An 18,695-nucleotide genomic window follows, 5' to 3' on the forward strand; every position below is an offset into this window, starting at 1 on the left:
TGCGGGATGGACAGAGCGGGATGGACACTGCCGGACGGACACGTGGGATGGACAGTGCGAGATGGGCACTCTGCGGGACACCCGAGGGGACTCCGCCGCCGATGGCGGCCACGCTCTCGGACCCTCACGGAAAAGGCGCCGTCGCCGCGTGATGACGCAGCGAGTGACCAATCGCGAGCGGGCGCGGCGCGATGACGTCATAACCGCGCGCCTCGGTGGCGGCCCGTGCGCGGGGCCGGGCGGGAGAGGTCAGAGAGGGCCGGGAATGGGACCGGGACCGGGAATGGGATCGGGACCGGGAATGGGATCGGGACCGGGAATGGGACCGGGAATGGGATCGGGACCGGGAATGGAATCGGGAATGGGAATAGGAATGGGATCGGGACCGGGAATGGGATCGGGACCGGGAATGGGACCGGGAATGGGATCGGGACCGGGAATGGGATCGGGAATGGGAATAGGATCGGGACCGGGAATGGGATCGGGAATGGGACCGGGACCGGGAATGGGATCGGGAATGGGAATGGGACCGGGACCAGGAATAGGATCGGGAATGGGACCGGGACCGGGACCAGGAATAGGATGGGGAATGGGACGGGGATCGGGAATGGGATCGGAATCGGAATCGGGATCGGGAATGGGACCGGGACCGGGAATGGGACTGGCGTTGGGATCGGGATCGGGGGGCACGGCGGTGGGGGAGCGGGGCCCGGGGAAGGACCGGAGAGAACCGGAACCCGGGGGTGGGGCGGGGGGAGACCAGGACCGGGACCGGGGCTGGGGATGGAGAGGATGGGCTGGGGAGACCGGCCCCGGAACCGAGAGGGGCCGGGAGCGGCAGAAAGGCTCCCGGTCAGGGGCTATCCAGCGCTCCCGTCCCGCAGCTGTCCCGGCATGCGGCGCTGACCCCGCTGCCCATGGCCGCGCACCTGGTCCGCCGCTGCTGCCGGCGGCTGCTGCTGCTGCCCGCGGCCCCGGCGGGCCCTGCCCTGCGCACCTGCCCGCCCCGCTGGGCCGAGGGGCCGCAGCCGCGCCCGCGGGACAACGGCGCCGAGCAGGAGCTGCGGGAGCTGATCCAGGCGGCCAGCAGCCCCCAGGACCTGCTGCAGGTCAGCCGGAGGCCGGCCCTGAGCAGCAACCTGGCAGCGCTGGCCATCGCCCGGCTGGCCCGCCTGGCCCGCGAGCAGCACCTGGACAGCGAGGGCATCCGCGGGGACCCGCGCTTCCAGCAGCTGCTGGGCGCCGTGCACGCACAGGTGAGGGGGGTCGGGCACGGGGAGCTCCAGGTGAGCCCCACGCTGCGCCTGGCTCTGCAGGACACACCTGGGAGGGGCTGCTGGGGACTGCTGTGCCCTGGGCTGCACCTGCCCGCTCAGGGCACACCTGTGGGACAGGGTGGCAGTGCCTGCGTCCCTCCACCGTGTTCAGGGCACGTTTGGCAGGTGGCACAGGTGGATGAGCAGTGCCCAAGTCCTCACTTGCTGTCTGTGTCCCACATCTGCCCCACATCTGTCCCTGTCCCAGATCTCTGAGGTGTAGAACACTGCCCTGTCCCTCAGCTGTCCCATCCCTGTCCCACCCCTGTCCCACATGTCCCAGGTGTGGAACACTGGTTTGCCTGTCCCTCACCTGCCCCACCCCTCCCAGATCTCTCAGGTGTGGAACACGCCGCTGGTGCAGCTGCTGCGGAGCCTGCCGGCGCTGGGGCTGGCGCAGGGCGGGCCCCAGGTGCGCTCGGTGGAGCAGGAGGTGCTGTGGCGGCTGCGGCGCCTGCCCCTGCGGCAGCTGGTGCAGCTGGCCGAGCACCTGGCGGGGCAGGGCCAGGACAGCCCGCTGCTGCCCGAGGTGCTGCGCAAGCTGGAGCTGCGCTGGACCGAGCTGGACGGCACCCGCACCGTGGTGACGCTCATGGCCAAGGTGGGACACCTGTCCCCCACCCTGATGGAGCGCCTGGAGGACAAGGTGGGACTGCACACCTGGGCACAGGGCGTACCTGGCGTGGTGTGACTGGGGGGGGCCCTTAGCCCGGGCTAGGGGGGACACCTGGGATCACCTGCACCACCTGTCCTCTGTCTGCCCTCTCCCGTTTATCCCATGTCTCATCTATCCCTGTCCCCTGAGTCCCTTGTCCCTGTCTCCCCTATCCCTGTCTCACCTGTCTCCCCTGTCCCTGTCCCAGGCCCTGGAGCTGGCGGAGCACTTTGACCCCTGTCCCTGTCTCACCTGTCTCCCCTGTCCCTGTCTCACCTGTCTCACCTGTCTCCCCTGTCCCTGTCTCCCCTGTCCCTGTCTCACCTGTCTCCCCTGTCCCATCTGTCCCAGGCCCTGGAGCTGGTGGAGCACTTTGACCCCTGTCCCTGTCTCCCCTGTCACTGTGTCCCCTGTCACTGTCTTACCTGTCTCACCTGTCTCCCCTGTCCCAGGCCCTGGAGCTGGTGGAGCAGTTTGACCCCTGTCCCTGTCTCACCTGTCTCCCCTGTCCCTGTCCCAGGCCCTGGAGCTGGCAGAGCAGTTTGACCCCTGTCTCCCCTGTCCCTGTCTCACCTGTGTCCCCTGTCGCAGGCCCTGGAGCTGGCAGAGCACTTTGACCCCGAGGAGCTGCGCCGCGTGGCGCTGGCGCTGGCGCTGCAGCAGCGCCGCTGCGTGCCCCTGCTGCGGGCCCTGTCCTACCACCTGCTGCAGAAACCTGCTGAGCTGCCCCTGCCCGTCATCACCGACCTGCTCTTCGCCTACAGTGAGTGCCAGCACCCCTGGGGACACAGCCACGGGTCACTGTCACTGTGCTGGGGCTGGGAGTGACCTGGGCTGGTGGGGGCCAGGTGAGCTTGGAGATCCCAAACCTTTCCTCTTCCAGCCAGGTGGGGAGGGAATCCAGGTGAGCCCCACTGAGTTACCAAGTCCTGGGCTGGGAACAGGGGGACTGGGTGCTGAGCTGTGTGTGCTCCAGGTACAGAAGCCATGTCATCTAGGAGGCTGTCACTGTCACTGCAGGTGTCCCAAACCCCTGGGAGCTCAGTGTGAGCCCATTGCATCGCTCTGGGTGTCCCCAGTCCCTCCCCAGCTCACCTGGAGCCCCTTTAGGCACTGGGAGGGCTCTCAGATGTCCCTGGAGCCTTTCCTGTCCGGGTGACCGTTCCCAGCTGTCCCCCGTGGTGTGGGGGGCACAGGACAGAGGTGCTCAGAGCCCCCTGTGCTGAGCTGTCCCCCCTTGGCACAGGTAAGCTGAGCTTCCAGCAGCCGCAGGTGCTGCACCGCCTGGCCCTGGAGCTGCAGCCTCACCTGGGCAGCCTGAGCCCGGCTCAGGTGTCGCGCTGTGCCCGCTCCTTCGCCAGCCTGCGCTGGCTCAGCCGGCCCCTCGCCGAGGCCATCGCTCAGGTGAGGACAAGGGGGGCTCACCTGGCCATGGGGGGACAAGGGGGGGCTCACCTGCCCATGGGGGGCCAAGGGGGGCTCACCTGGCCATGGGGGGACAAGGGGGGCTCACCTGCCCATGGGGTGACAAGGGGACACTCACCTGTGCAGGGGGTGGTGTCACCTGGGGGCAGGTGGCAGTGAGGGCCCCTCCCCTCTCCAAGCTCTGTCACATTTCCCAGTGGGAATTTGGGATCATTCCCTGCTGGATTTGGCTCCACCCAGACCCTGCAGCCAGTGCTGGTGCTGTCCTGGCCCAGTTCTGGCCCAGTTCCTCTCCGTGCCCTTCCCCATCCAGGCTGATGTTCCAGGACTGCTGGATAAGATCCCAGGATCCATCACCCGTGATGGGATCTAGCACAGTCCCTGCTGATGTTCCCAACCTTTCCTTGCTGCTCCTCTCCCAGTTTCCTGCCAGTTCCATCCCAGTCTGGCCCAGTTCCTGCCCCTGCTCTGTCCCATCCACACTGGGCTGTTCCAGAGCTCCCCTTGTCCCTGGATAAAGTCCCCAAACTCCCTGGCTGTGGTTTCCCACCTGGAGGTGTCTCTGGCTGAGGTGTCCCAGCTGTCCCTCCCTGTCCTGGGCAGCCCCAAATTCCCATTTTTGCCGCAGTACTGCCTGGAGAACGCTCAGAGCCTGTCTGTGACCCAGCTCTGCGGGATCCTCGTGTCCTTCGCCCGCCTCAACTTCCAGCCCAGCTCCAGCGAGGAGTTCTTCTCCATGGTGATGTCCCTGGGTGGTCTGGGTGGGGAGGGACCTCAGAGACCCCCCAGCCACAGATTCCTGCCCCAAAGCCACCCAAATTCCCCGTTCTCCCATGTCCTGGCACTCCAGGTGCCCCAAATCCCTCCCAGCTCCCACTTTGGGCACCAGGAGAGGCCCTGGAACCCCCTCCAGGTGACCCCCCCAAGCTGTCCCAGCACACAGGCGTTCCCCTGGCACATTCCCATGGGAAAGGGCTGATGGATGGCTGAATCCACGGGGTGAGAGGCCATGGGATCACCTGAGAGGCCCCTGGAGCTCACCTGAGGGCTCTGGGGACCCTGTGCCGCTGTTGGAGCTCCGTGCTCTCCCTGGGCAGGTCCACGAGCGGCTGCAGGGCCAGGAGCTGGACATGCACCTGCTGACAGACGTGGTGTGGTCCCTGTGTGTGCTGCAGCAGCCCCGGGCCCCTCACCTGAGCCAGGTGCTGTCCCCAGAGTTCCACACCCGCCTGCGAGGTGAGCGCGGGACCGCGGGGATGGGGCTGGGATGGGGTTGGGGCTGGGATTGGGGTTCAGGAATGGGGTTCAGGAATGGGGTTCAGGGATGGGACAGGAGCTCCAGTTCAGGGCTGGGGTTCAGAGATGGGGTTGGGGTCTAGGGATGGGGTTCAGGGCTGGGGTTCAGGAATGGGGTTCAGGGCTGGGGTTCAGGGCTGGGGTTGGGGTTCAGGGCTGGGGTTGCGGTTCAGGGTCGGGGTTCAGGGGTGGGACAGGAGCTCCAGCCCAGGGTTGGGGTTCAGGGCTGGGTTTGGGGTTCAGGGATGGGGTTCAGGGCTGGGGATGAGGTTCATGGCTGGGACAGGAGCTCCAGCCCAGGGGAGGAGGGGTTACCTGTCCCACAGGTGCAGCTCAGTCAAATTCGGTGCCTGTCCCCCCATGGCAGGGACCGGCCAATGGCTGCCACAGTGACCTCCGTGCCCACGAGCCCTGTGTCCCCTCCTGTGGGACCCAGGGGGTCAATCCCACTGGAGACACCAACTGGGAATGCTGGGGCTGGGGGCTCCTCAGGGGCTGGGCTTCACCTGGGGACACCAGCTCTGTCCCAGGGGTCACATCTGGCCAGCCCTTCCCAGCAGGAGTGTTCCCCAAACCCCACCTGAACATGCCCTGACATTGCCCCTGTCCCTTGGGTGTCCCCTGAGCTGTCCCCACCTGTCCCCAGGTGACTCCTCCCCACGGGCACAGAGCTCGTGGCTGAAGCTGCTGCACATCAACGCCACAGCCAGGCTGGAGGCCCCGGGCTACCAGGGGCCCTTCCTGCCCCCCGAGGCGCTGGGGGGTGACAGGGACAAGGACAAGAGCAGGGACAAGGACAAGGCCACCCCCCTGCAGCGGGGGCTGCGGGAGGCGCTGCCGGGGGCTCTGGGGGGCCACGAGCTCGTCCGGTACGACGTGAGCACGGTGTACGGCTGGGACATCGGTGAGTGCCACCTGCTGCCACCTGCCTGGGCAGCTTCCAGTGCCACCCCGGGCCTGCCACCTGCCCTGGGCACCTGCCTGTGCCACCTCCTGTTCCTGCCACCTGCTGCCACCCCGGGCCTGCCACCTGCCCTGGGCACCTTCCTCTGCCACCTCTGGCCCTGCCACCTGCCCTGGGCACCTTCCAGTGCCACCTGCTGCCACCTCCTGTTCCTGCCACCTACCCTGGGCACCTTCCAGTGCCACCTCCTGGCCACGGCACCCCCCCTGTGACCCCCAGCCCTGTCACCCCCTTACCTTCCTGTGTCACCCCAGCCCTGTCACTTTTTCCTGTCACTCTCCAGCCCACCCCAGCCCTGTCACCCACCCTGCCATCTTTTCCTGTCACCCTCTTGGCTGTGCCACCCCCTGTCCCCCCCTTGCAGCCCAGTCAAATTCGGTCCCTGAGCCCCCGTGTTGGGGACCGGCCACCGGCTGCCACAGCAACCCCCGTGCTCCGCGTGTCCCTGTCCCTGCCGTGGGACCGGGCCTGACGGACCCCCACGGACACCTGCCCTGCCTGGGGGGGCATCAGGACGGCGCCAGGGTGGCTCTGAGTCCTCGTGTCCCCCCGGTCCCTGCAGACGCCGAGGTAGTGCTGGACAGCGACAACAAAGCTCTGCCCGTGAGGGACTTCAGTGCCCCCCATTTGTCCCACTGCGAGGGGACAAAGCCACTGCCACCAGGGGCCAGGAGGTGGGTGGGGACAGGAGGGGACAGGGAGAGGATGAGGAGGGTGTGGGGAGGGGATGAGGAGGGGACAGGGAGGGGACAGGAGGGGATGGGGGGTAATGAAAAGGGTCAGTGGAGAGAAGCGGTGGCAGGAGGGGCACAGGGGAGGAAGAGGAGGGGACAGGAGGTGGTGGGAGGGGCACGGCTCGCTGTGGCCGTGCTCAGTGCCCTGTCGCTGTCCCCGTGCCGTCCCCAGGGTGGCCGTGCTGCGCTGGGAGCTGCCGCAGTTCAGCTCGCGGGGCCGGGAGCTGCTGGGCCGGGGCTCCATGGCCCGCAGGCACCTGCGAGCTGCGGGATTCCTGCTGGCCGAGGTGAGCGGGGCTGGGAATGGGGATGGGGATGGGGATGGGGATGGGGATGGGGATGGGATGGGGATGGGGATGGGGATGGGGCTGGGATGGGGATGGGATGGGGATGGGGATGGGGCTGGGGATGGGGATGGGGCTGGGATGGGGATGGGATGGGGATGGGGATGGGGATGGGGATGGGGATGGGGCTGGGATGGGGATGGGGCTGGGGATGGGGATGGGATGGGGATGGGATGGGATGGGATGGGATGGGGATGGGATGGGATGGGATGGGATGGGGATGGGATGGGATGGGGATGGGATGGGATGGGATGGGGATGGGATGGGATGGGGATGGGATGGGATGGGGATGGGATGGGATGGAATGGGATGGGATGGGATGGGATGGGATGGGATGGGATGGGATGGGATGGGGATGGGATGGGATGGGGATGGGATGGGGATGGAGCTGGGGATGGGGATGGGGCTGGGAACCACCCCGGGCACCCCTGAGACCCCCTGGTGTCCCCAGAACTGCCAGCCTGAGTGACATCCACGTGGCACCTCAACTCTCCCAGCCCTTTCCAGGAGAAATATTCCCCAGATGTTCCCCAAATATTCCCCAGATGTTCCCCAAATATTCCCAAATGCCGCCTGAACCTCGCTCCTGGAGCAGAGCCCAGCCCCCATCCTGTGAGGGGCCCCTGGGACTCAGGTGTGGCCTCACCTGTGCCCAGCCCAGGGGATGTCCCTGTGCCTGGTGACACCAGCCGGGTGGCATTGTCCCCGTGGCACACCTGGGCACAGCTGGCTCCGTTGATGGAGGCACTGACACCTCCTGGGGCGCTGCCAGCTCCCCCCACCCTGGGGCTCAGCAGGGATGAGCCACCGTGATCCCCCCGGGCCACCTGCCAGGTGACAGGGGGGGACAGGGGTGACAGGGAGGTGACACAGACGAGCTGATCCTGTGGGGTCATCCAGGATTAACCCCTGGGGGTAATTATAGCCCGTGGGGGGGTGTGACAGCCACGTGTCACCCCCCAGGGTCACTGTCAGCCCCTGGTGGCACTGTCACTCCCCTGGCAGTGTCACTGTCACACCTGGGTGGGCACTGGGACCCTCCCAGGTGGGTGCCACGGCACAGCTGGGGCCAGGACAGGAGGGGACACTGCTGGGACCCCCTGGGACATCCCTGTCCCCCCCAGGTGCCCCACTACGAGTTCCTGGAGCTGAAGCTGGAGCGGCAGCGTGTGGCATACCTGAAGGACAAGGTGGCCAAGGCCCTGGCCAGTGACACAGCAGGGGACACAGCCACCGACACGGCCACCTAACCTCCCCGTGGCCTCCTCACCTCGGTCTGCTGGCCACATTCCTGTGCCAATGTGACCGGGTCACCCTGCCCAGGTGGCCCAGTGGCTGAGCCCAGGTGGCCGTGTCACCACAGGGACGTGGTCACAGCTGGCCGTGCCTGGGTGGCCACATCCCCACGGCAGGGTCCCCATGTCCCTGCCTGTGGCATTGCTGCTCCGTGTCACCAACGGCTCAAATAAACCCGAAACTGTACAGGGATGGTGGCTGGGCGTGGTGGCTTTGGGGATGGGTGACGTTTGGGATGGGTGACATTGCGGGGGGGTGACATTTGGGACATGACAGGGGGGTCATAGGGGACTTGGGGACAGTGGGGATGGGTGGCATTGGAGCACGTGACATTGGGGATGGCTGCCATCTGTGGCAGGTGCAATTGGAGCTGGGTGACATCAGTGCCAGGTGTCATTGGCACCAGGTGACATCCAGGCTGGGTGACATAGGGGCTAGTTGGCATCATGGCCCGGTGACATTGGGGCCAGGTGGCATGGGAGCCAAGTGGCATCAGTGGTGGGTGGCACTGGGGTTGAGTGACATCGGGGCTGGGTGACATTGGGGCTGGGTGACACTGAAGTTGGGTGACATCAGGGACAGGTCCCATTGGGGCTGGGTGCCATTGGGAATGGGTGACATCAGGGCTGGGTGACACTGGTGGCAGTGGGGTCAGGTGCCATCAGCGCTGGTGGCACGTGGCCGCGCCCCCCGTGTCCCCAGCCCGTGCCCGGGGCCGCCGGTCTGAGCCGGGATCGGGATCAGGAGCCAGCGGCGTTTGCTGCGATTATCCCGGGATTGTCCCCGGGGGGCACAGGGACAGCGACAGCGCTGGGGGAGCGGGGGGGGGGGGCAGGGACCCCGCGGGCTGGGGGTGTCCCTAGCAGGGGGGGGGGGGGGTCACATCCCCGCGGTGTCCCCCGTGACCCTCAGACTTGGGGACAAGGTGTCTCAGGACAGCCCTGGGGTGACAGCGGGGCCGGGAGGGGCTTTGGGGACCGGTTAGTGACCACCTGGCCCTGGGACCCCTCCGGCCCCCCGGAGGGGGGGGGACACACGGTGACAGAGCGGGGGACACGGCGGGGCGGGAGCTGCTGAGTCACCGCTCGGGGCCGTGCCTGGCACCGGCAGCGCGGGCTCGGCCAGCCGGGGGACAATGCCAGCCGGGGGGGGAGGGGGACAATGCCAGCCAGGGGGGGGGACAATGCCAGCCCGGGGGAGGGGACAATGCCAGCCCGGGGGAGGGGACAATGCCAACCGAGAGGGGGATGACAATGCCAGCCCGAGGGGGGGACAATGCCAGCCCGGGGGAGGGGACAATGCCAGCCCGAGGTGGGGACAATGCCAGCCCGAGGGGGGGACAATACCAGCCCGGGGGGACAATGCCAGCCGGGAGAGGGAGACAATGCCAGCCCGGGGGGGGACAATGCCAGCCGGGAGGGGGGGACAATGCCAGCCGGGGTGGACAATGCCAGCCCGAGGGGGGGACAATGCCAGCCCGGGGAGGGGGGGACAATGCCAGCCGAGAGGGGGGGACAATGCCAGCCCGGGGAGGGGGGGACAATGCCAGCCGAGAGGGGGGGACAATGCCAGCGCGGGGGGATGACAATGCCAGCCCTCATCCTGCACCCCCCGGGGACACGCGGGGGGGGACACGCAGCTCCCTCCCTCCCCCACCCGCTTTGGGGGGGCTCCGCCCTGTGTCCCCCTCCCCAATTCCCCCCAGGACACCCTCGGATGCTCGTCCCCCTTTTTTAGGAGACAAAGTGGGGGAAACTGAGGCCGGCCCCGCCCTCGCGCCCCCCGGAGCTGATGCAAGCGCTGGGTGGGCCCGGCCCCCCCGTGCCCCCCTCCCCGCCGCAGCGCCTGGCGCCCGCCCCGCGCCCTCCGGCACGAAGCCTCTATCGCGACAGAGCCGGGGCCGGGCGGGACACAATTCCCGCTGACATCATATCGCGACAGAGCCGGGGCCGGGCGGGACACAATTCCCGCTGACATCATATCGCGACAGAGCCGGGGCCGGGCGGGACACAATTCCCGCTGACATCAGCCGGGCCGGGCCCCCCGCCCCCGCCGCAGCCCCGCTGATGCTCCCGCGCCGCCGCCGCAGCCGCGTCCGCCCGGCCCAGCCGAGCGGGGGGAGCGGGGGGGGCCGGCCCGGGGGGGGCCGCGGGCAGCGCCGAGCCCGGAGAATCCCTGAAATCCAGCGGGGGGGGCGGATCGGAGCCCCAGAACGGGATGCCGGAGGGAGCGGAGGCAGGTGAGGCCGGGGACGGCGGGGGGATGAGGAGGATGAGGAGGATGAGGAGGATGAGGAGGATGAGGAGGATGAGGAGGATGAGGAGGGAAGAATGGAAGCGCAGCGATGGAGCGGGGTGCGGGATGGAGGGGCGAGGAACGGGGAGAATGGGAATGGAACGGGGCGAGGAGGATGGGGCAGGGGGATGAAGGACGGAGCCGGAAGGATGAAGGACGGAGCGGAAAGGACGGAGCAGGAGGATGAGGATGGAGCAGGAGGATGAAGGACGGAGCAGGGAGGAGGGAGCCGGAGCCGCCAGGAGGGAGATGGAGATGAAAGGCAGAGCGGGAGCGATGGAGGGAAGAGGAAGGAGCAGGGGATGAAGGACGGAGCAGGGAGAGGGGCAGCATGGCAGGATGAGGATGGAGCAGAGGGAAGGTGGAGCGAGGTGGGGGATGAAGGACAGAGGTGCAGTGACGAAGCCCGAGGATGAGGATGGAGTGGGAGCGATGGACGACAGAGCAGCAGGGATGAAGGACAGAGCCGGAGGATGAGGATGGAGCGGGGAAATGAGGGACAGAGCGGGAATGACGGAGCGGGAGGATGAGGATGGAGCGGGAGGCCGCGACTCTCGGCACCGCCCGGGCTCCGGGCCTGGCACAACCGGGGGGCTCCGGCCCGGCCCCCCCGGGCTGGGCACGGGGGGTTTTGGGGACCTCGCTTCGGGGTCACCACCCTCCACCCCAGGAACCCAGCGGGGGTCGGCATCGGGTGGTGTCCCCCCGTACTGGGAGATGCTGGGGGAACTGGGGGGCTGAGCCTCGCGGCCCCCCCACCCCCAGGGTGGGAAACTGAGGCACAGCCCAAGGTCACCCCCCACCAGTGTCCCCCGGAGGCCCTGGCACTTGTCGGGGGGGCTGGGGACAGCCGGGAGGAACCCCCGGGGTCACCCGCACCTTCCTGCGGGGCTGGCGACAGCGGGGACGGCCAGAGGGACACACCCCGCTGCCACCCTGCCCCCGTGCCCCCCCAGAGCTGAGACCCCCGGGAAAGGGGGTGGGGGTCCGGTTTGTGCAGGGGGGGCTGGGTGTGCCCGCCAGGGGGGACAGAGGGGACCCCAAAACACCCCCAGGGTGTGGGGCCGGGCAGGACCGCGCTGCATTAACGGGGGTCCAGCAGCCCCCCTCATCAGAGAGCAGAGTCACCCCCAAACAACACCGGGGTGGGGGGGGCAGAACCCCCCCCCCATGAGACTTCCAGGGGTCCCCAGCACGTGGCGGGGGGGGGGGCTGTGCTGGACGAAACCATTCCAGACTGTGGGGGGGGGGCGGGAATAGCCGCACCTGCCCCGCAAATCCCCCGCGAGGCCCCGCCCCCTCCCGGCTCCCCCCGCGCGGCCCCGCCCCCGCCCCCCGCCCCGTTATAACGCCCGGGGGGCGCGGGGGGCTCGGCGCTCGCGAGGGGCCCGGGCGAGGCGGCCCGAGCGCTCCCGCCCATGGAGCCCAGCCCGGCGGCCGCAGGTGACGGACGGCGGGGCCCAGGTGATGGCGGGGGGCTGCGGGGGGGGCAGCGCAGGGCTGGGGACCCCCGAACTCCGCACGGGTGGGGAGGGGGGATGCGGGATGCGGGGTTTGGGTTTTGGGGTCTGGGTTGGGGTCCCGCCTTGATGCGGGAGGGGTTTGGGAACGGGGGGGCTGTGCTGTCCCCCGGTGTCCCCGAACCTGTGCGCACCCCCCAGGTGCTCTGGATGGGTGGGGGCGACACCAGCCCGCCGCCCCCCCCCCAGGGCAGTGCCCTGCGTGTCCCCCCTTCCACCGTCACTGTATGGCCCTGGAGGAGGGGGGTGGCACTCGGGGGGTGTCCCCTCTGTCCGTGGTGACCCTGGGGGGACTGCGGCACTCAGGGCTGTCCCCTCTCTCCACAGCCCCCCCGCCGATGCCCGCGACCCCCCCGCCGATGCCGGCCAAGGAGGAGGCTCGCCCCCCGCCCGAGGGGGCCAGCTGTGACCCCGGCCCCGCGGCCGCCGCCCCCCCGGGCTCTCCGTGCCGGCCGCCGCCCGCGGACCCGCTGGACACCCGCATCGTGATGGGGGAGGAGACGCGCTGCCCCCCGCCCGAGCCCCGGGGGGAGCCGCCCGTGCCTTGTCCCTTCCCCGCGCCCCCCAAGGAGCCGTGCCCGGGCCGCCCCCCCGCGCTGGACCCCGAGCTGTTCTTCACCGCCCCCTCCACGCCGGTGCGGGCGGGGGGGCCGCGGCCGCCGCCCCCCGAGGAGCCGGACGGGGACAGGGACAGCGAGGGGCTGTGCTCGCCGCCCACGTCCCCCTCGGGCTCCTACATGACGGCCGAGGGCGGCAGCTGGGGCTCCTCGGGCACGGCCAGCACCTCCCCGTCCTGCTCGCCCAACCTGGCGGCCGAGGCCGAGGGCCTGGGCGAGGCTGAGGGCGAGGCCGAGGGGCTGGGGGGGGCCCTGGCGCTGCCCCCCGGCCTGGGGGAGCCCCCGGCCTTCCCGCCGCTCTCCCCCGAGGAGGACGATGATGAGGAGGAGGAGGAGGACGGGCTGTTCGCCCCGCCGGGCTGTGCGGATGATGAGGATGACGAAGATGAGGACGGGCAGACGCCGGAGGAGGAGGAGGAGGATGAGGACGAGGGCTCGGGGCTGATCCCGGCGGCGCTGCTCCCGTTCCGCGGCAGCCTCCTGTTCCAGGCCGAGGCCGTGGAGATCTCGCCCCGGGCCCCCGCCGAGGAGGAGGAGGAGGAGGATGAAGGCAGCACCTCGGCGTCCTTCCTGCGCTCGCTCTCCGAGAGCTCCATCCCCGAGGGGGGGGACGAGGCCTTCGCCTTCCGCGACGACACCGACGCCTCCTCGGACTCGGCCGCCTACGACGGGGACGAGGACGAGCGGCTGTACGGCACGGAGCGGCACGCAGGGGACACGGGGACACCCCCGGGGACACCCCCCGGGCCTGCCGGTGTCGAGCTCCACCTCCGGGCCGGGTCCCCGTGTCACCCCGCCGGCCAGGACACGGCTCCCGGGTCCCTGGGGACACCGCCCGCAGGGGACGCGGAGCTGGACGGCGACGCCTTTGTCACCATCACGGGGACGTGGCCCCCGCCGGAGTCCCCCGAGGAGGTGGCAGCGACAGAAAGTTCTGGAGCCGTGCTGGGACAGGGGCCTTGCCCAGAGCTGGCCGGGACAGGCCCTGCTCCCCGGCCCCCCGCGCTCTGTGCTGGGGAGCCCCAGGATGGCCCTGGGGGTGACAGTGATGGTGACAATGACCTTGAGCTCAGCACTGGGACGGTGGGGAGTGCTGATGGCCTCGGCGAGCTTGACGCTGCAGCCACCAGCTTGGGGACATCAGTGACACCGACCCCTCTGGATGAGATGGCCGATGATGTGGTGACACCAGGGACAGCCAGCCTGATGGACTCGGTGGACACTGGCCTGGTGACACCAGTGGTACCAACCCCACTGGACGAGGTGGACACTGCAGCCACCAGCCCAGTGACAGCCAGCCTGCCTGATGAGCCGGACTCTGTGGCCACTGACATGGTGACACCAGGGACACCGACCCCACTGGATCAGCTGGACACTGCGGCCACAGACATGGTGACACCGGGGACACCAACCCCACTGGATAAGCTGGACGCTGTGGCCACTGATGTGACACCGGGGGCACCAACCAAACTGGATGAGCTGGACACTGCAGACACTGTTCTGGTGACACCAGGGACACCAACCCCGCTGGATGAGCTGGACACCGCAGCCACTGACGTGGTGACACTGGGGACACCAGCCAAGCTGGATACTGTGGCCACTGATGTGACACCAGGGACACCAACCAAACTGCATGAGCTGAACACTGCAGACACTGTTCTGGTGACACCAGGGACACCAACCAAACTCGATGAGCTGGACACTGTGGCCACGGACATGGTGACACTGGGGACACCGACCCCACCGGGTGAGCTGGACACTGCAGCCACTGATGTGACACTGGGGACACCAACCAAACTGCATGAGCTGGACACTGTGGCCACTGATGTAGTGACACCCAGCCTGATGGACAGCACAGCCACCAGCCTGGTGGCACCCAGCCCATCAGGTCCTGCAGCCACTGATACTGTGACATTGGTGACACCCAGCTTGCCAGATGAGCCGGACGCTGTTGCCACCAGCCTGGTGACACCAGTGACAACAAGCCCACCAGATGAGCTGGACACTGTTGCCACTGACCTGGTGACACCAGTGACAACAAGCCCACCAGATGAGCTGGACACTGTTGCCACTGACCTGGTGACACCAACCCCACTGGTGACACCCAGCTCCCCAGATGAGCCTGGCACTAAGGCCACCAGCCTGGTGACACCAAGCCCACCATGTGAGCTGGATACCACGGCCACCGACCTGGTGACATCGGGGACACCCAACCTGCTGGACAAGACGGAAGTTGTGGACACTGTCCTGGTGACACCAGTGACATCCACCCTGAAGGATGCTGTGGCTACTGACTTGGTGACATCAGTGACACCCACCCTGATGGCCCCTGCGGCCACCAACCTGGTGACAGTGGCACCAATCCCCCTGGATGAGAGGAGCACTGTGGCCGCTGACCTGGTGACATCGGTGACATCTGCCCCGATGGACACCCCGGACACTGCCCCGGTGACCCCGAGCGCGATGGACACCCCGGACACTGCCCCAGTGACCCCGAGCACGATGGACACCCCGGACACTGCCCCAGTGACCCCGAGCGCGATGGACACCCCGGACACTGCCCCAGTGACCCCGAGCGCGATGGACACCCCGGACACCAAACCGGTGACATCGGTGACACCAACCCCCCGCGAGGAGACGGCCACCGTGAGCACCGAGGCGCTGACCCCCAGCCCACTGCACACCACGGCCGCTGACCCGGTGACCTCCGGCCCCCTGGCTGCTGTCCCTGTCCCGTGTCCCCCTCCCCGGGCCGTGTCCCCCGTGGTGCTGGCAGCCGGGGTGGCCCTATCTGAGTCCCCAGCTGTCCCCCCGTGTCCCCTGGCACAGGGGACGCTGTCACAGCCCCCTGGGGGTGGCCCTGAGGAGAGGGGGGACGCGGCCACCGCCTCGGCCAAGGATTTGTCCCCGGAGCTGCCGGACGCGTCGCGGCCCCGCACCGACTCCAGCTTTGTCACCGTCCCCGCGGGCAGCGCCGGAGAGCCCGAGGAGGAGGAGGAAGAGGATGAAGAGCACGAGGATGCAGCCCCCGCGCCCCCCTCGCCGCAGTTCACGGCCTCGGAGCGGGAGGTGTTTGTGGGGACCCCCCCGGCCCCCCCCGAACTGCTGCCACCACCCGGTGCCTTCTCGGGGCGCGGGGCCGGGCCGGGGGGGGACCTGCCCCCCGCCCTGCAGGAGCCCCCCGCCCCCCGGCCGGGCCCTGAGCCCCCCGGCCACGCTGCAAGGGGCACCGATGCCAAAGTCCCCCCGAGTCCCCCCGCGGCCCCCCCCGAGCAGCAGGAGGAAGAGGAGGCCGTGGGGGGGGTCGTGCCCAGCCCCCTGCCCGCTGCGGGGGCTCCTCCCGAGCCCCCCCGCCCTGCGCCCCCCAAACTCAGCCAAGTGCCTCCTCCCGCCGCCCTGAGCCCCCCAGGCCTCCCCCCAGCCAGGAGCCCCCCCCGGGGCTGCCCCTCTCCAGGAAGCACCTCGAAGGTAAGAGAGCCCCCAAATCCCCGAGGATGGGGGGCTGGGGTGGGCACTGCCCGTGGGGGGACTTTGGGGGGTCCTCTGGGTGGGCACTGCCCGTGGGAGGGGGCGGTTTGGGGGGTCCCTGGGTGGGCACTGCCTGTGGGGAGGGGTTTGGGGGGTCCCTGGGTGGGTGCAGCCATGGGGGGGTTTGGGGGGCACCACCAGCTCAGCCCCCCTGTTGCCATGGGGTGTGGGGGGCTGGGAGTGCCTTTGGGGGGCCCTGGGCTGGGTGTGGGGGTGTGCAGTAGGGCTGAGCCCCCAGAGGGGTTTTGGGGACCCCCCCCAGCTCAGCCCCTGTGCCCCCCCAGCCCCCCAGCCCTCCCCGCAGAAGGAGCCGGAGCCCCGGGGCCGGGCGGGGGGCCCGGGGGCTGGGGGGGGCCGGGCGCCCCCCCGGGGGTCTCTGCAGTCCGAGTCGAGCTCGTCCAGCGAGGCTGAGGCCCCCCGCCCCCCCCCGGCCCCCCAGCGCTGCCAGCCCAACCACCGAGGTGAGGGGGGGTCCCTGGGGTGCCCTCGCCTTTGGGGGTCCGGGGAGCCCCTCTCATCACCCCCAACCCCTCTGTGCAGGGTCCGGCAACGAGTCCGAGAGCAACGACGAGTCCATCCCGGAGCTGGAGGAGCCCGAGGGCTCGGAGCTGCCCCCTGCCCAGCCCCAGGTGTGCATTGGGGGGTCGGGGGGGTGCTGGGGACCCCCGGGCGTGGCGGCCCCGCTGACCCCCCCCTTCCTCTCGGCAGGTGCCCCTCGGCCACGGGCTCGGCCCCGGAGAGGAACCGCTCAGCAAAGCCAAGCAGAGCCGCAGCGAGAAGAAGGCCCGGAAGGTGGGGGGCCCTGGGGGCCCTGGGTTGGGGCAGGGGGTCAGTCCTGGCACCCCAGAGGGACAGGCCCTCATTCTGGGGGTCTCTGGGGGGATACTCGGGGGTCCCATCCTGGCCACACCGAGGGACAGCCCCCCCATGTCTGTCCCCCTGTTCCCCCGGGGATTTGGGGTGTTCTGGGGGGCTGTGTCGCCCTGGCAGGGTGCAGGGCCTCACTGTGTGCCCCCCAGGCCATGTCCAAGCTGGGGCTGCGGCAGATCCACGGCGTCACCCGCATCACCATCCGCAAATCCAAGAACATCCTGTTCGTCATCTCCAAACCCGACGTCTTCAAGAGCCCCGCGTCCGACATCTACATCGTCTTTGGGGAGGCCAAGGTGGGCTCGGGGGGGCTTCCTGGGGGGGCAGCTCCTGCCGCGGGGGTGGCCCTGGTGACCGCGTGTGTCCCCCAGATCGAGGACCTGTCCCAGCAAGTGCACAAGGCAGCGGCTGAGAAGTTCAAAGTGCCCCTGGAGCACTCGGCGCTGGTGACCGACGCTGCGCCCGCCCTGGCCATCAAGGAGGAGAGCGAGGAGGAGGAGGAGGTGAGTGCTGGGGGGCTCTGACACCCCCGGGGTGACAGTGCTGTGAGCCCTGGGCTGGAGGTGCAGGGTGCTGAGCTGGGCTCAGGGTTTGTGGCCTGGGGGGGATGCGGGGGGGGGGTCTCTGGTGCTCAGAGTGCCACAGGGGGGGTTCACAGCGCTGTGCCCCCTCCCCAGGTGGATGAGACAGGGCTGGAGGTGCGGGACATCGAGCTGGTCATGGCCCAGGCCAACGTGTCACGGCCCAAGGCCGTGCGGGCCCTGCGGCACAACAACAACGACATCGTCAACGCCATCATGGTGAGTGGGGGGCTGTGAGACCCCCCTTTCCCGGGGGGATTGGGGCTGGGACCCCTCTCCCCAGCAGGAATTGGGGGTGACCCCTCTCCCCAGCAGGGATTGGGGGTGACCCCGCCATTCCTGGCTCTGCTCTCTCCTGCAGGAACTGACCATGTAGCAGCCGGGGGTGTCCTGGCCCCCTGTATAGATGCACAGAACCCCCCCAAATCCTCCCTCCTGCCCCCCATCCTGCTCCTGGCCCTCTGGACTGCTCAATAAAGGCCTCCTGCACCCCTTGGATCGCACCTCGCCTCCTAGGCCTGATTTTGGGGGGTTTTGGGGAGCCCCTTTTCCAGCAGGGGGATGGGGGGCGGTGCCTGCAGGTCTAAGTGGGATGGGGAGGTGCAAGGACAGGCTGTAGGGGGGTGACAGCCCCCCAGGGTGCCCCCAGCGTCACTGGGGATCAGGGACAGCCCCCTCCCTTCAGATTTGGGGGGTGGCACACACCTGGGATGGGAATGAAGCCCCAGGGAACTCCTGGTCCCCAAATCCAGGTGCCTCGGGGACCCTCTGCTCTGTGTTCCTGGTGTTGGAATGGGAAAGGCCATGGGAGGGGGGGGACACTTTTCCCTGTGTGAGTCCCCAGAGGTGCCTCAGCTCCCGGGACACCTGAATTCCAGAGGGAGGAGGGGTGGGGACACCAGTGTGGGCAGTGCTGGGTGCACTGGGGGTACGGGGCTGGATTTGGGGATGGGGGGCTGAGCCCTCTGGCCTCTGCTGGATCCCCAAAGTGCTGAGCCAGTGTCTGGCTCCAGAGGGGGAGCCCCTGGGTGTGCAGACAAAGGGAAGGGCCCTGGGGGTCCCACCAAGCTCCTGCCCCCAGCAGGACCCCTGGGGTGGGTGAGGAGGGGGAGCAGTGACTGTGGGGAATCCCAGACTGGCGGAGCTGCAATGTTCAGGAATTTTCCAATACCATGCATGAGTGGGTGAAAAAAAATTCACATTGTGTTAAAACTTCATTGAGGGGGGGCAGCTCTGGGGGGCCGGCTGTGCAAA

The 18,695-nt window shown here is 68.9% G+C and overlaps 2 protein-coding genes and 2 non-coding genes across 4 annotated transcripts; all 4 read left to right on the forward strand.

The window, feature by feature from the left end:
- Positions 1-61: 61 nt before the first annotated feature.
- TBRG4 (transforming growth factor beta regulator 4) lies at positions 62-8,222 on the forward strand. Its single transcript, XM_033068069.1, has 11 exons — positions 62-163; positions 885-1,256; positions 1,648-1,962; positions 2,563-2,734; positions 3,218-3,375; positions 4,025-4,135; positions 4,494-4,632; positions 5,339-5,596; positions 6,219-6,330; positions 6,563-6,677; positions 7,859-8,222. The coding sequence occupies exons 1-11, from the start codon at positions 62-64 to the stop codon at positions 7,982-7,984; spliced, it is 1,980 nt and encodes a 659-aa protein (XP_032923960.1). The 3' UTR covers positions 7,985-8,222.
- On the forward strand, positions 5,020-5,153 carry LOC117009192. The gene has a single exon (XR_004420439.1). It is a non-coding gene; the product is annotated as a small nucleolar RNA SNORA5 (small nucleolar RNA).
- LOC117009199 lies at positions 6,016-6,147 on the forward strand. The gene has a single exon (XR_004420442.1). It is a non-coding gene; the product is annotated as a small nucleolar RNA SNORA5 (small nucleolar RNA).
- Positions 8,223-11,743: 3,521 nt separating the features above from the next.
- NACAD (NAC alpha domain containing) lies at positions 11,744-17,944 on the forward strand. Its single transcript, XM_042779617.1, has 10 exons — positions 11,744-11,768; positions 12,173-15,580; positions 15,667-15,930; positions 16,275-16,451; positions 16,531-16,619; positions 16,699-16,782; positions 17,010-17,156; positions 17,232-17,363; positions 17,538-17,660; positions 17,803-17,944. Exons 1-10 carry the CDS (start codon positions 11,744-11,746, stop codon positions 17,815-17,817), a joined length of 4,464 nt encoding a protein of 1,487 aa, XP_042635551.1. The 3' UTR covers positions 17,818-17,944.
- Positions 17,945-18,695: the final 751 nt, after the last annotated feature.

This window comes from Catharus ustulatus, chromosome 1 (assembly GCF_009819885.2).
Source record: "Catharus ustulatus isolate bCatUst1 chromosome 1, bCatUst1.pri.v2, whole genome shotgun sequence".
Taxonomy (NCBI): domain Eukaryota; kingdom Metazoa; phylum Chordata; class Aves; order Passeriformes; family Turdidae; genus Catharus; species Catharus ustulatus.